The sequence below is a fragment of the Ursus arctos genome, unplaced genomic scaffold (assembly GCF_023065955.2).
Source record: "Ursus arctos isolate Adak ecotype North America unplaced genomic scaffold, UrsArc2.0 scaffold_12, whole genome shotgun sequence".
Lineage (NCBI taxonomy): Eukaryota > Metazoa > Chordata > Mammalia > Carnivora > Ursidae > Ursus > Ursus arctos.
The window spans coordinates 56,302,050-56,316,567 of record NW_026622786.1 but is presented as its reverse complement, the minus strand read 5'-3'; the positions used below and the strand labels follow the sequence as shown (position 1 = coordinate 56,316,567).

The 14,518-nt window shown below is 39.9% G+C and overlaps 1 protein-coding gene and 1 long non-coding RNA gene across 5 annotated transcripts in view; one reads left to right on the top strand and one right to left on the bottom strand.

Moving 5' to 3' along the window:
- Positions 1–3,876: 3,876 nt before the first annotated feature.
- On the bottom strand, positions 3,877–10,695 carry LOC130543453 (uncharacterized). Its single transcript, XR_008958823.1, has 2 exons — positions 9,548–10,695; positions 3,877–8,771 (listed from the first exon to the last, which is right to left on the bottom strand). It is a non-coding gene; the product is annotated as an uncharacterized LOC130543453 (long non-coding RNA).
- Positions 10,696–10,832: 137 nt separating this feature from the next.
- The window catches only part of NFIA (nuclear factor I A), a 367,666-nt gene continuing 363,980 nt past the window's right edge, over positions 10,833–14,518 (top strand). For 2 of the 4 annotated variants that reach the window (XM_048220510.2, XM_057310618.1), the window contains exon 1: positions 10,857–11,260. In XM_048220510.2, coding sequence (XP_048076467.1) covers positions 11,258–11,260 — 3 coding nt within the window. In that variant the 5' untranslated portion in view covers positions 10,857–11,257. Of the gene's footprint in view, positions 11,261–14,518 lie in introns of all 4 variants that reach the window. The other 2 variants (XM_048220512.2, XM_057310615.1) reach the window with 2 other exon arrangements.

Here is a 14,518-nt window from a genome sequence, read left to right as displayed (position 1 = left end):
AAACTGCCAAAAATTATTCAAGATAAATGTCATTCTTTCCAACATTATTTTACTGAACAGGGCATTAATAGTTGAATGAATCTTAATATCTGCAGTCAGTCAAGGCATTATTTTTGCATGTTAAAACCTGGGAGTATTTTCCAAACAACTCATTTCTGTACTCACATGATCTAAGATAGAAACCAAATTCATTTCTTGACCCATTAAAAATAATGTCCTTCAGGGATCATTCATTATTTTCATAGGTATACAATATGCTGACATAGCACAACTCATAACTTTCATAGTAAAAAAAATAAGAGGTATTGGGGTGCCTGGGTGGCACGGTCCATTAAGCAGCTGCCTTTGGCTCAGGTCATGATCCCAGGGTCCTGGGATCGAGCCCCACATCAGACTCCCTACTCAGTGGGGAGGCTGCTTCTCCCTCTCCCTCTGCTGCTCCCCTTGCTTGTGCTCTCTTGCTCATGCTCTCTTTCTCAAATAAATAAATAAAATCTTAAAAAAAAAAAAGAAAAGAAAAGAAGAGGTATATAAAAAAGGAAAACAGCATCAGTGTGTAATTTTGATTTTATAATACTACATTATTTATATAAAGAATAATACATAACACCAGAACTAGACTATTTGTACCCCAAATAAGGAAAAACTTCACTTAATCAAATATGAATTTTAAGCTTTCTCATATAAGATAGCATACTAACACATGATATTTAATTTTTTAACATTGTAGATAAAGGGATAATAATCTCCTACCAAAACTTTTAAAAATTGCCATAACTTCATGGTCTTAAAATATTAATTGGCAAACTAATGACCTGGTATTAATATACCACCAACCATGGTAAGTAGTTTTTCCAGTTTAGGGAAAATGGTGACTGAATATTTTTTATTTACAATATTATTCTCCAAGATGAAATAACATAGATCTAACTATCTTGTCTTCCAGGTTAGGTTCTGGGACATCTTGATTAATTTTCTCACTTTCAAAGCAAAAGGGAAAAATGAGACAATGGAGTAGAGAAAAGGTAGAGAGCTTGTCTTGAACCTGTACAATCCGTTCTCCACTCTGTTGTCAGAGTGATTTTTTTTTTAACTCAAACTGATCTTGTTACTGCCTTCTTTAAATCTTTCAAAGGCTCCCCATTAGTGTCAGGATAAAGTCTAAAATCTGAAAGTTGGTCACTAGGCCCAGAATGTTCCCAACCCATATTTACGCCTTCAGCTTCATCTTAGTACTGCTCTCCTACTGGCTCGTAGTACGTCTTATTTCTTCTTTCAACCACCACCCCAGCCACCCTCCTCCCATTCCCACTCCTCCCCCCATTACTCTTGTTTATCTTTGGGGGCAAAAAAAAAAACCAACCCTGCTCTGGCATTCAAAAGCATTTTCAAAATGAATGAATGAAGACATAAATGGATGAACCCACACACGAAAGGAAATATGCAGAATTATAGACCTTTAGAATTTCAAGGACTTTGGATATCAACTATTTCAAAGATATCATTTTTCAGATGAGGAAACTGAGAGTAGTCCTGATAATTCAAGTGACTTTCAAAGAGCACACAGTAAATGGGAAAACTCGGATTAGAATCCAAGATTCCCAAAGCTCACAAAATCAACTCCACAAATGAAACAAGTCATTAAAGACTTTGTTCAATTTTTTTCTCCAAAAATAAACTAAGATAGCTATTTTCTCTTTAAAAATTGAAAATAGAATTACCATATGATTAAGCAATTCCACTTCTGATGTACATACCCAAAAACATTGAAAGCAGGGATCTGAACAGATATTTATATACCATGTTCATAGAAGCATTCACAATAGCCAAAAGGTGAAAGCAACCCAAGTATCTATCAATGGATGAACGGATAAACAAAATGTAGTATATACATACCATGGAATATTTCTCAACCTAAAACAGAAGGAAATTCTGGCACATGCTACAACATGCATGAACCTTGAAGACATTATGCTAAATGAAATAAGCCACTCACAAAAGGACAAACACTGAATGATTCCACTTATATAAAGTACCTAGTCAAATTCACGGAGACAGAAAGTAAAATGATGGTTGCTAGGGGCTGGGGGAGAGAAGGGAATGGGAAATTATTATTTAATAGACATAGAGTTTCAATTTAGGATGATGAAAATTTCTGGAGATGGACAGTGATGATGGTTGCATAACAGTGTGAATATAGTTAATGGCACTGAACTGTACATTGAAAATGCTTAAAATGTAAATGTTATGTATTTTTAATCACAACTTAAAATAAAATAAAAGATTACCATTTCCCAAAGGGATCTATCAGTATAGTTCCCTATCTCCCTACCCTGACCCACACAGGCTTTTCCTTTTTTCTTTTTCCCTTCCTTTCCTTCTCTTTTCTTTTCTTCCTTTTTTCTTTTCCTTTCTTTTTTCTCTTTTCTTTTTTTTCCATTTCTTTTCCTTTCCTTTTTTCTCTTCTCTTCTCTTTCTTCTGTAATATTTTTGGTTGACTTGTAATCTTTTTTTTTTTTTTTCTTTTTAACTTGTGATCCTGATTCTTAGCCTACCAACTGGGCTTTGAGGCAAGCTACCTACTTGTTTTTGCTTATGTGTCCAACACAACAACAACCCCAATTCTATAACTTCCCTTGCTGGAGTTCCCTTTCCTGATCCCATTTTGAGTCACCTTATGAAAGAGAGGGGTCAAGAGAGGCTGGAGAGCTAAAGAACATGGGCTGGAAAAGACAGTCAGAACTCAGTGTTCATGCCAAATGGGTTTTCCAGTTCCCATTTCCTTCCTGTCCATGCTATTTTTGGGGGGTGGGATTTGATCTTAGGAATATTACTGTGAGTGTGAAAAACCCCAGAGTCAGAGGAGTCAACCTCAACTGGTTCTTTCCTTTCTTTGGTGCTGATTTTCTGGGTTTATTGACACCGATGTCAAACTAGGCACATTCTAATTTGTCAGGTACTGAGCACTACTACCACTAGCTCAGGGCGCTAAAGCTATCGCTGAGGAGTTCCTAAAAGAGTAATTTTATTTATTTTTATTTTTTTAAATGTTAATATTTTTTTATTATATTATGTTAGTCACCATACAGTACATCCCTGGTTTCCGATGTAAAGTTCGATGATTCATTAGTTGTGTATAACACCCAGTGCACCATGCAATACCTGCCCTCCTTACTACCCATCACCGGCCTATCCCATCCCCCACCCCCCTCCCCTCTGAAGCCCTCAGTTTGTTTCTCAGAGTCCATAGTCTCTCATGCTTCATTCCCCCTTCTGATTACCCCCCCTTTCTTTATCCCTTTCTTCCCCTACCGATCTTCCTAGTTCTTATGTTCCATAGATGAGAGAAACCATATAATTGTCTTTCTCTGCTTGACTTATTTCACTTAGCGTTATCTCCTCCAGTGCTGTCCATGTTGCAGCAAATGTTGAGAACTCGTTCTTTTTGATAGCTGAGTAATATTCCATTGTATATATGGACCACAACTTCTTAATCCAGTCATCTGTTGAAAGGCATCTCGGCTCCTTCCACGAATTAGCTATTGTGGACAATGCTGCTATGAACATTGGGGTGCATATGGCCCTTCTAAAATAGTAATTTTAGAAGCTGCCATCCTTCCCACTCCCTCTGTCCTAATGCTGGCTGGAATTTCATCTAGGGCTTGAGTACCCAGTTCAATGCGTCATAGTAAAGATTAGTCCTCTTCATGACAACCGTGGTCTGTCTATATGTGTGCAGTGGTGGTGATGGTGGTGGCAGGAGGTTATGGGCTCAGTTTCCTCAGACCTCACAATGTCTGTGTTGCTTTTGAACAACCCTTCTTGAATATGGATTTTATAATCATACGAATATCATATATTTCATAAGTTTTTACCTTTTCTTTTTTAAATTGATTACTAGGAAACTCAAAGTCAAATTGCAAGTCAACCCTAAAAAACTACATAGAATTTAATTGCATGCATTTTGGATACTAATCTTGGCCTTCATTTCACCTTATTTCTATCTTAATGGTGTTTCTCTCTCACTCTCTCTCATATAGTTAGTTAGTTAGTTAGTTAGACAGATAGTTATATTTATTGTACCTCTATTCAAAGAGGTTTTGGAGTGAAGATTTTGTGTGTGTGCTTAATTATGTATGCTATGGATATAGAGATAGATAGATAGATAGATAGATAGATAGATAGATAGATAGAGATAAACACACACACACACACACACACACACACACACAATCTCTATTCTAAAACCTTTTGGGATGCCTGGGTGGTTCAGTCGGTTAAGCATCTGCCATCGGGTTCAGGTCATGATCCCATCCCAGGGTCCAGGGATCCTGGGTCCAGGCTCTCTGCTCAGCAGGGAGCCTGCTTCTCCATCTCCATCTACCCCTCCCCCCTGCTCATGTTGTCTCTTGCTCTCTCTCTCCCAAATAAACAAATAAATAAAATCTTTTTAAAAAAATAAATAAATAAAACCTTTTGGATAAATACAACAATCTATATTCTTTATTCTGTGCTGTATTAGAAACCATTGGTGGTGGTATAGGCCTTCATGGAAGAGAAACCTAAATTTGTAACAGTTTCACGTTCATGATTTCATTGAATCCTATCAAAACCCCAGGAAGTGGGGCTGATGATATTTACATTTTACTGAGAAGGAAACCAACCACCCAGGGAGAGATTGAACTGCCCAAGGCCACAAACAGCAGAGAATAGAGAACCAGTTCAGCTCACAGTTCTTAACACCAAGTTACAGTTCTAGACCGTTGCTTTCATCCCCACCCTCCCTTATTTTTCCTGAAAATTATCCTTTAACTGTCTGAACATGTTTGGGTAAATCTTTCAGGTACCAGCCTGAATTTTATAGCCATCCCTTTGGTTTGGTTTAGATGATTAACCGTTTTCTCTCTCCTATCAGACTCACTATTTCTTCACTTGCCCAGGCCTCTTTTCAACTTTGATACCAGAGATAGTTATTCCCTTGTTTCCCATTCCTGCAAAATATCCCCTGCGTGATGGAATGAAACTGGCACTGGACTAGGGATTAATTCTCTACCAGCTGTGTGCCCATGAGCTCACTACTTCACTCTGCTAGTTTCAGTTTTGTCATCTGTAAAATGTGGTGTTGGGAGACTTCTGAGCTCCCTTTTAGCTTCCTTCTGTGAACTGTAAACTCATCCTTCGCACCCATGGCTGCAGTCAAGATACAGGCTTCCTCTCTCTGACTATCCTAGCAGCTCGGTTGCGTGACGTCATCTGTGGTCTTCAGGCACCCCTGTAGTTGATTGTGGTGTGTGTCCAAGACAAGAAGGATGGATCTGTGGGGTGGAGGAAACAGGGAGCTGTCATTCGATGGGTGTAAAGTTTTAGCTAGGCCAGATGAATAAATTCTAGAGATTTTGCTGTATGAGCAAAATGCCTATAGTTAACAATACGGTGTTCAGATGGTAGACTGAAATGTTCTTACCCCCAAAATGGGGGAGGGGGAGGCAAGGAAACTCTGGGAGGTGTTGGGTATGTCTATTGTCTCAATTGTGGTTATGGTACCATGGTTGCTTGTATATGCCCAAAATATCAAATTGTATATATTAACTATGTGCAGTTCTTTGTATATCAATTGTAACTCAATAAAGCTGTTAAAAAGAGATGGGTCCATTCGTTTACCTTTCATTATGATAAGAGCCAGCTAAACATTAAAATGGTACTTAAAAAATTTTGAAGTCTGAACTCTTTCCCACGTCAGACATAGCCAGAGCTTTGGGGAGGAATGTGAAACGAGCTGAATTCTAGTCAACCACTCCCTAAGTGAGCGATGTTGAGAGACTCCCTATAGCTTTCTGAGCCTTAGAGTCCTCATTTGTGTGGTGAGAAAGACAGGGCCTGACTCACCTATCCAGAAGGAGGGCTGACGTGATAACATGCATGGAAGGTCTGCAAAAAGCAAACTCAATGTCCTACTATCTATACTTAAAATTTCCCCTTAGTGATAATGCCATGCCTTGCACCAGCCACACTCCTGAGCCTGTATGCCATCAAAGTGCAAGGCAGGAAAATGTAAGCTCTTGTTCATCTCTCCATTCACCCATCAATATACCAAACATCTATTGACAATTATAGCGGATGGCTTGTACGGACACAAGGATGAATAAAGGCACTGCACTTTCAAGGAGCTCATAGTGTAGCAGACAAACAGACAAAGAAACAACTGACATCCAATGTAAAGATAACTGTCGTAGAGAGGAGTATAAAATGTTAAAGAACACATAGGAGGGATTGGCCAATTCTGCCTGGGGGAGTTGGGAAGCAGCATTAAACTGGTTCTTAGGGGGGAAAAAAAGAATGGAACAGGGAGAAAACATTAGGGACTTCTGGGTAGAAAAAAAAAATCACACAAACCAAGAAAGAGAGGGACGGACATGCATGCTGTGTTCATAAAGTGGTGAAAATAGAAAAGTGACTCATTTACTGTGTCTGGGGTGAGGGGTAGTAAGAGAGATTAGGCGAAAGGAAAGTCTGGAAAAGGAGGCTGATAATAAAGTCAATAGGAGAGATGAGTGAACTTATTTTAAGAAAATTGAATTTTAAAAAATTAAAAACGAAAAACCAAAACCCAAATGTATTTTGTATTAAGCTGGGGAAAAGCCATAAACTTTTAGAGAGGAAACCATCCAAAGGTACCATGAAATTGTTTTACAGTCTTGATGATGATGATGGTGACGATGACGATGATTATAGTCAAGGCTGAGCTGCTGAATCATAGATCTCTAAACATAGTGGCTTAAGGACATCTGGGTGGCTCAGCCGATTAAGTGTCTGCCTTCAGCTCAGGTCATGATCCCAGGGTCCTGGGATAGAGTCCCATATCAGGCTTCTTGCTCAATGGGGAGCCTGCTTCTCCCTCTGCCTGCCACTCCCCCTGCTTGTGCTCTCTCTCTGACAAATAAACAAAAAAATCTTAAAAAAAAAAAAAACCCACAACAAAATAAAACATAGTGGCTCAAATATGATCTAGGCCACAGAAGCTGCTCTGCTCCATAAAGTCACTTAGGGACCCAGGTCCCCTCCATCTTGGTGCTCCCTTGTCCCCCAAGTCATTGTCCCTGATCTCTGTAATTGAAATTGAGTCTCTAACATGACCTCATTGCAGCCTGTGGAAAGGCCATAAGTTTAGGACAATTTTATTTTAAGCAAGTGACACGGAAAGTTGACTCAATAATTCTCCATTCTATTTGATCCTAATCATGTATCATGCCCGTCTGCAAGGAACGTTAGGAGATATAGGCTCTAAACTGTTTATTTATGTATCCAAGAATAGAGAGAGACAGATTTGGGGGGACAATAGTCTGCCAAAACTTGCTGATTAGGGAGCCTCATCAATTCCTAGATTTACATTTGCTTCTAGTATTTATTTATCGTTTATATTGTCATGTTGGTCCTCTAAATGCCAGTGTTAATTACTTAGCCAAAAAAGTGCTTTGGATGATCTAGGATTTACCCATTCAAATCAAGAAAATGTTAAATGTATCCCTGTAGTCAACATTCAACTTAGTTCACAAATTAAAAAATACATTATTAGAAAAATACTGCAATTTTGAATCATGTTGCTAAATCTGTAAGACTCTGATGTTGCTGTCTCCATATCAATGCCCTGCAAGAGGATTAAGTTTTTATTTGGGTCAAAAAGCAGAATTCCTGGAAGAGCCTACTATTTTCAAGGCATAAAGCCAGCCTACGTGGAAACATGAGGCTCTCAATGGGGTTGGCAACCCAAAGTCACACTATTGGATGTGCAGCTGATTTTCGGTGGCATGGTGGGGCTGATGTTACTGGAATGCAAATTCATAGGGTGAGAAAAGCCAATATAAACACTCTATCCATGTGTGTTATGGTTACTGTTATGGGTATTATTTTAAAATTATTTAATACTGGAAGGTTTAAGGATATAGAAGTGGAGTAAAGAAACCTCTTTCACTCATAGGTGTTATTATATATCTTGTGAGTATTTGGACTTTGGAGAGTCTGGAAAAATTGCACTCCTAAATTGTCCCTGTTAATCAAAGTCTCTAAAAACTAATACAAACGGTGGGTCTCTCTTGCTTTCTCTCCTTTCTCCCACCCTCTGGTCTTCCCTCCCTTTTTCTCTTTTGCTCATTCATTCCTTCTGTGCAAAGTTCAGGATTTTATCTTCTCTCACCTCTAATTGGTCTCTTTGCCTCCTTTGCTGGAATGATCTTTCTAATCTGCAAAGTTTACTTTGTATATCTTTTGGTTAAATACCTTTGATGTCTCCCCAGTCCGTCAAGTGAAAGTTTAAACAGTTCACAAGGTTCTCCACTATCTTGCCTCAGCCTGACTTTCTAATTTCATCTCTAGTTACTGTGATACGAGCTAATACCAGCTAGAACAACTAGCCACAGTTGAATACATCCCCATCCTCTGGCCCGGTGCATACACTGAATCACTGTGCTTTCCTGGACACGAACGCCCTGCTTCTCCATTGTCCACCTGACAAATGCATACTTCTGGCCCAACGCAATGTCATTTCCTCTTTTTTAGCCTTCTGTGACTCTCCCTATCTATGTACCCAGGCAACATCAGTTATTCCATCATCTGTATTTCTATTGCCCTTTATGTATTTCCAAGTTGGACCCAGCACTTACCACATTACATTATTATTTATTTTGGGGTATTGTCTCTTCCATGGGACTGAAAGCTTCTTGAGGGCAGGGACAATGTCTTCTCTGTGTCTCCAGCTCTTAGCACATTCAATGTGCCTAGAATATGGTACATATTAAACAGTAATAGTGGTATTACTACAGCTACAATATATTGAGCAAACCTAATGTACTAGGTAAATTACATATGTTATCTGAATAGCTCCCATTTTCCATATGAGAAATCTAAATCTTACAGAGGTTAAATAATTTGTCTGGAGTCACATAGTAGGACCAACGTTAAAACCTAAGTTGGACTCCAAAGCCTATACTATGCTGTTGTTGACCAGATGGAGATATAAAAGGTCACTTTGGAAATGGTGCTAGCCTACCACATTCAGTTGAGTTAATGAACTACAGATGTGCACCCAAAAGTCACTGTTACCACCTACTAACAAGGCCTGACTTGCTTATCATTAGAGAGTATTCGGACCACGGCACCTACCAGAGCAATGCAATATAAATTGATACCTCTTGTGCATTTGAAAGGCTCTTAGCTCTTGGCAAAACAATCCTCCACTCTCACAATAGGTTGATGTCCTATTTTACAGGTGTTATGTAACCATCTCAAGGTCACACAGCCTAGCACCAGCTGAACAATGCCTAGAAGTTTTTTGGGTTACTTAAAAAAAATTTTTTTTCTTTTTACTTACACCACTACATCCCATTAAGTGTATTTCTAGAGTGAAAGCAGTATGCCAAGTTGAAATGGATGCTCAGTGGAGGGGGCCAGGATTAAATGCCACAGACTTTCTGAGCAAGAGTCTCTAAATCTGTAAGAGGCAGAGCAGAACAGCAAAGTTTGTCTACCACCACCCGTGGCCACAGTACCATACCTTTCAGTAATGCTGCATCAGTTAGCTTGTTGTAAAGTGCAAGCCTAAAGCCAAAAATGTGGTTCAAAACAAAATAGGAGGTTTCTCTAACCTCTAATTTAACCGTGCGAGGTCCTGTTATTAATTAATAGGTACCTTCACCAAGGACAGTTAAGAAAATCAGACAACTGCCAGGTTGCTTCCTATTCCTCTTGACTTCTTATTGGATAATTTTTATCAAGTGAGCTAAGCACACATTTTCCTGTAACTCAGTTATTCAGCAAAATGTCCAAAGCTACTTTACTGACGCAAAGCAAACAAACGCAATAGCCCTGGTTGTGATGCTTTCCAGTTAAAGGGACACTCCCTTCCTTTAGAGTCGTCTTCCCCGCACCACCACTGCACCAAGGGCTGGTCTGTTGTTTAAAACAAACACAGAAAAGGTTGACATTGAAATGGTCTTAAAGAGCCTGGCTTAATGAAATAAGAGGAATCAGTTAGATGAAGGACTTAAGGTTCCAATAACTACTTTAGCAGCCTCCCCTCTCCCCATTTCAAACGTCCAAACACAGCCCTCCTCTTGGGGCGATAGGAGGGGGGGGCCATCAAACTTTGTGGAATCTGGGTTTTGTAAGGATATTGACATAGGTAGATGCTTGGCAATTAAGCTAGAATTTCACTGCATCTCCTTTAAAGGAACAACTTTATTCTTCAGGGAGCCCACCTACCAATTTTTTGTTCAATCATCTGCAGAGAGCAGAACCAGTCTTTCCCTTTCAGAATCTAGAGTAGAAGCTTTATTTCACTGCAAGTTCTCTGTGACATTCTGCACTCTCGTGATTTAATGCACCAAAAAGGATCTTTAACTCTTGGTTTACACCAGTGCAAATAAAGGTTAAATCTCTCACTAACCATCATGAACTAGCCTAATAACTCACGAGAGGCTATGGAAAAAGAAACCGAGAAAGCAGGTGTGCAGACTTGATTAAAACGTGCAAAACCCGCACAACCGCAGGCAAATGTACTTTATCCTCACATATCCCTAGTACCGGCTGCGAGGTCCGCAAGCAGGGGAACTTCTACCGCGCCAAAAACACGATCCTGCGAGCTGGGCCTAGTAACACAGGGGCTTTTCTTCCGAACGGTGTCCCGACCGGAGCTTGCGCTGAATGCCGGGGCTCCTATTGGCCACGCACCGTGGGGGAGGAGGAGACTGGCGGGGATAGAGACGGGAGGAGGGGAGAAGGGGGCAAGGCCTTTTCCCTGCCCCCTCCTGGCCCCCTCCGCAGGCAGCCGCCGGCGCCTCGTGCGTGGTTACTATGCAAATTGCAGCGATTGCGGAAATAAACAAGGGGGTAGGGAGAGGAGAGAGGGACTGCGAATCGATTGCAACTTCTGCAAAGTCTCGTAGAATCCAAAGCACACAAGGCAAAACCAGAGAGAATCTGAGAACCAGCCAGCCCGGGTTGGATTGCTATCAAAAGAGGAGAAAGAGAGAGAGAGAGAGGCAGAGAGCGCGCATTGCAATTGCAAAAGCCTTCTGATTTGGAGTTAAAAAAAAAAATCTCCAAGAAGCCTGCAATTGGCCAACAGCTTTAAAAAAAATCTCTTCCGGGTTTTCAACGGTTCCAAGTTTATTTAGATTTTTTTTAATGCAAAAAAAGGGGGACAACAAACGAAGCAATTCGTCTGAACATTTTAAAGTTTCTCACGTACTCTTTTTACATTGCAATGGTACGTGGTACATCTTAAACTTTCTATTTTGCGTTTATACGATGTGTGTTTTATAAACAATAACGGTAGAATGATTTTGTTTAATGGTTAAGACTTTAAAATTTCTCTGGCTTGCATATGCATTTAAGTGATTGCTGGGTAAATGTCTATTGTGATGGTGTTGTTTTGAAGACGTAGCTTTGTGGATGGCTTTTTTTTTTTTTTTTTTTGCTATGTGCATCAGAGACCGGGTTTCCTTTTTTTTTTCCCCGAGATTTGAAAAAATTTGCTGAGCTTGACAGATTTTTTTCCTCCTAGCGCTTGCTCGGTTCCAGAAAGGAGGAAAAAAATTCTGTACGTGCTCTGTTCCGTAAAAAGACGTCTGGCCTCAGCAGTCAACCTAACTCGAAAAAAAATGTCTGGACCCGGAGAATAATTGACGATTCGATCCTCTAATCAATGGGACAACCTGGGAGATTGACAAAAGCTTTATCCAATCATGAGGAGGCTTGGGTGTACAATTGTTCTCAGTAGCCAGAGGGGGCGGGGCAGAAAAGATCTGAAGTTCTCTGCGGCTCTGAAGGGGATGGTGTGGTTCAAGCTGTCAAAGCTACAAGCTCTTCCGGATTTAGCAAGCACAATAGGAAAGTGTTTTTGAGTTTAAGAAAAAAAAAAACTGGGGAATTTTTGCATGAATTGTAATGCCTTCTTAAGTGCCTTTAAGAAAAAGTTAGAAAAATTCTTCTAGAGAAATATTAACTTTGTATTAATTATCATTTTTAAATTCAGGGAAGCTGTTAATTGTTGTGGAAGGGGAGGTTCAACTTTTAAAAATGCGTGGCTTAAAAACTTGTCTGAACTACCGGACGGTATTAAGCTCTAGGAAGTAACATATTGAATACACAGCACTGCAAAACTTCCCTGGTTATCTTAGAAGTTTTCACTTTTCAAGTACTTTGAAGGAATAGGCATGCCTCTCTTCTTGAACTCTAAACAACAGTTTTAAGGGAGAGAGAATGTTTCACAGGTGGACTGACAGCTGTTTTATACATTTGAAAGGAAGAGGGGAAGAGAGTGTTTTTTCTCCACTTTTCTTGAATTCTGCTGTTTGAATATATGGTCAGTAGCAAATAGGATATTAAGACTGGCCAAGTTCACATTTGTTCTTGTTACCACAACAACCCCTGTGGAGGGTGTGTGTGGAGATTGCTGACTTGCTAACTCTTAGTTGGAGTCTGGCCTCTTGGACAAGTCTTTGATACCAATCCAGTGGAAACCAACTGCAGTAGCTTGTGTTGGAGACAGTAACTGGCAGCTTCTAACTAAAGTAGATCCATCTCTTCCTTCCCTCTGAGCACTGTAGACACCTAATTCTGTTGGGAAGTGAATGGAAAATAGTATGGGCTCTTTCCCATCTTTGGATTAAATTCCCATCGAACTATTTCCCAAGGCTTTAGGCCTTCTAATCAAATCTGGTTTGGAAATTTGACGTTAAAATCCACTTGGATGCTCAGTTCAGCAACATTATTCAATTTAGTATTATATGCATCTAAGAAAAATCTACACACAAGTGACCAGTAGGTCAAAAAACTAGGGGAAAATATTGGAAAATGCTAGTGATAGAGTTAGTGTTGGTAAAAACTACAGAGTTAATGGCATTGTCACTTATGAACCCCAATTTTATCTTCACTGCTTTGGGCATTAAAAGCTAAATCATGTTAATAAGATCTGCCTATCAAGTAACCTCCAAAATGAGAGGTATTTGAGCTGTACATATAAGCGAAACCTTATTGACGTAATTTATATATCTAAGAGGATTTCACTAAAGCTGGCAAGGTAACATTTCTGCAAATAAAACACAGTAAATGCAAGGCTGGGCTCTGTGCCAGGAAGAATATGGATAGCAGAGAGCATGACAGGAGCCTCCTTTGCGCAAAGACAATCCCATTTCAAGACAGACTCCTAGCACTTGCAAAATAAATGATTGGAGCGGTTATTTCCAATAAGGGGTTTATCCTTCCTAACAATGGGTCATTTATATGATTGCAGTAAACTAGTTTTTGTACTTCACCTGCTTCCTACAACTGTTCTTTCTACTATCCTTTCCTCCTTCTCTCCTCCTTCCACCCCTGCTCTCTCTCAAGTGTCTTAGTATCTTTGTGAACTCTGGACAAGGATTTACTTTTGCAACTTGGGAAGAGGGTAAAGAGTTGGAAATGTTTTTTACCCGGAGACTGCCCTTTGAGGAACATCTGTTTCTTTGTGTGTGTGTGTGTTTAAATTTATGCCTGTTGGAGAGAAAGTTACCAGAAGCCTTTCTGTAACTGTAACTCTTCTACTGTATTTTTCTCAGTCTTGTTTCCAAAGGCTGTAGTTGGAACCGTGCTTTGTAGTGTTTCCTCCGCCCCCCGCCCCATCCCGCGGGGGAGGGAGCGGGAGCTGGCGGAGATAGGAGAGAAAGCAGGAGCGGATGTGAAGGGCTTTGGTGCTGAACTTGGATCCAGCCCTTGCCTAGAGGGCGCAAACAATCGTCCCATATCCAAAAGTCTTACGAAGGGCGCCAAAAGTTACTTAAGATAATATTGCTAACCGCAGAAAGCTGGAAATCGCGGGCACATTCACTGCTGCAACAAAAGAAGTTTTTAAACTAGAAATATCAGCATTAAATTACTTTTCCCTATTTTTAAAAACCAGGGCGATGTGCCAGTCCTTTTTTAAAAAAATTCCTTTTCTTTTTCTTGAGATTCAGTTAAAAGTAAGAATCTTTCTTGTTTTGGAAAGAGGCAGATGTGAAGTCTATCTTTTAATACAGCAAAAGAAAGATTTTAATCTGCTCTGGAAGAGAGCTTCCCAAGAGTACACACGGAACAATAACTTCTCACTGTGCCTCAGTTACATGTTGGGACCGCCAGCCAGAAACTTCTATCGAGGAAACTTGGAGCGAGTTGAAGTTATAGATCCCAGCAAAGGTTTTCGTGGCCAGGGAGGTTGTTTCTCTAACTCGGCTTAGCTTTTAGGACATTTCTCTTTTACTGAAATTGAAGAGGAACCAAGGGAAAGCAGTTGTTTAGTTGGGGAAAATGGGACTCTCTCATTAAAGATTTAAGTCATTATCTCCCCTTGCCCCCTAATAAATAATTTGAGAGATTTCCAAGGATATTTAGGAGCGGGTGTGTGAAGATGGTCTCGGGCATTCAGAAATTATTTTAGCCAGAAAGTAACTGGAGAACAAGCATAAAATGATTTTAGACAGATGCAGAATATTTCAGAGGATTGTAT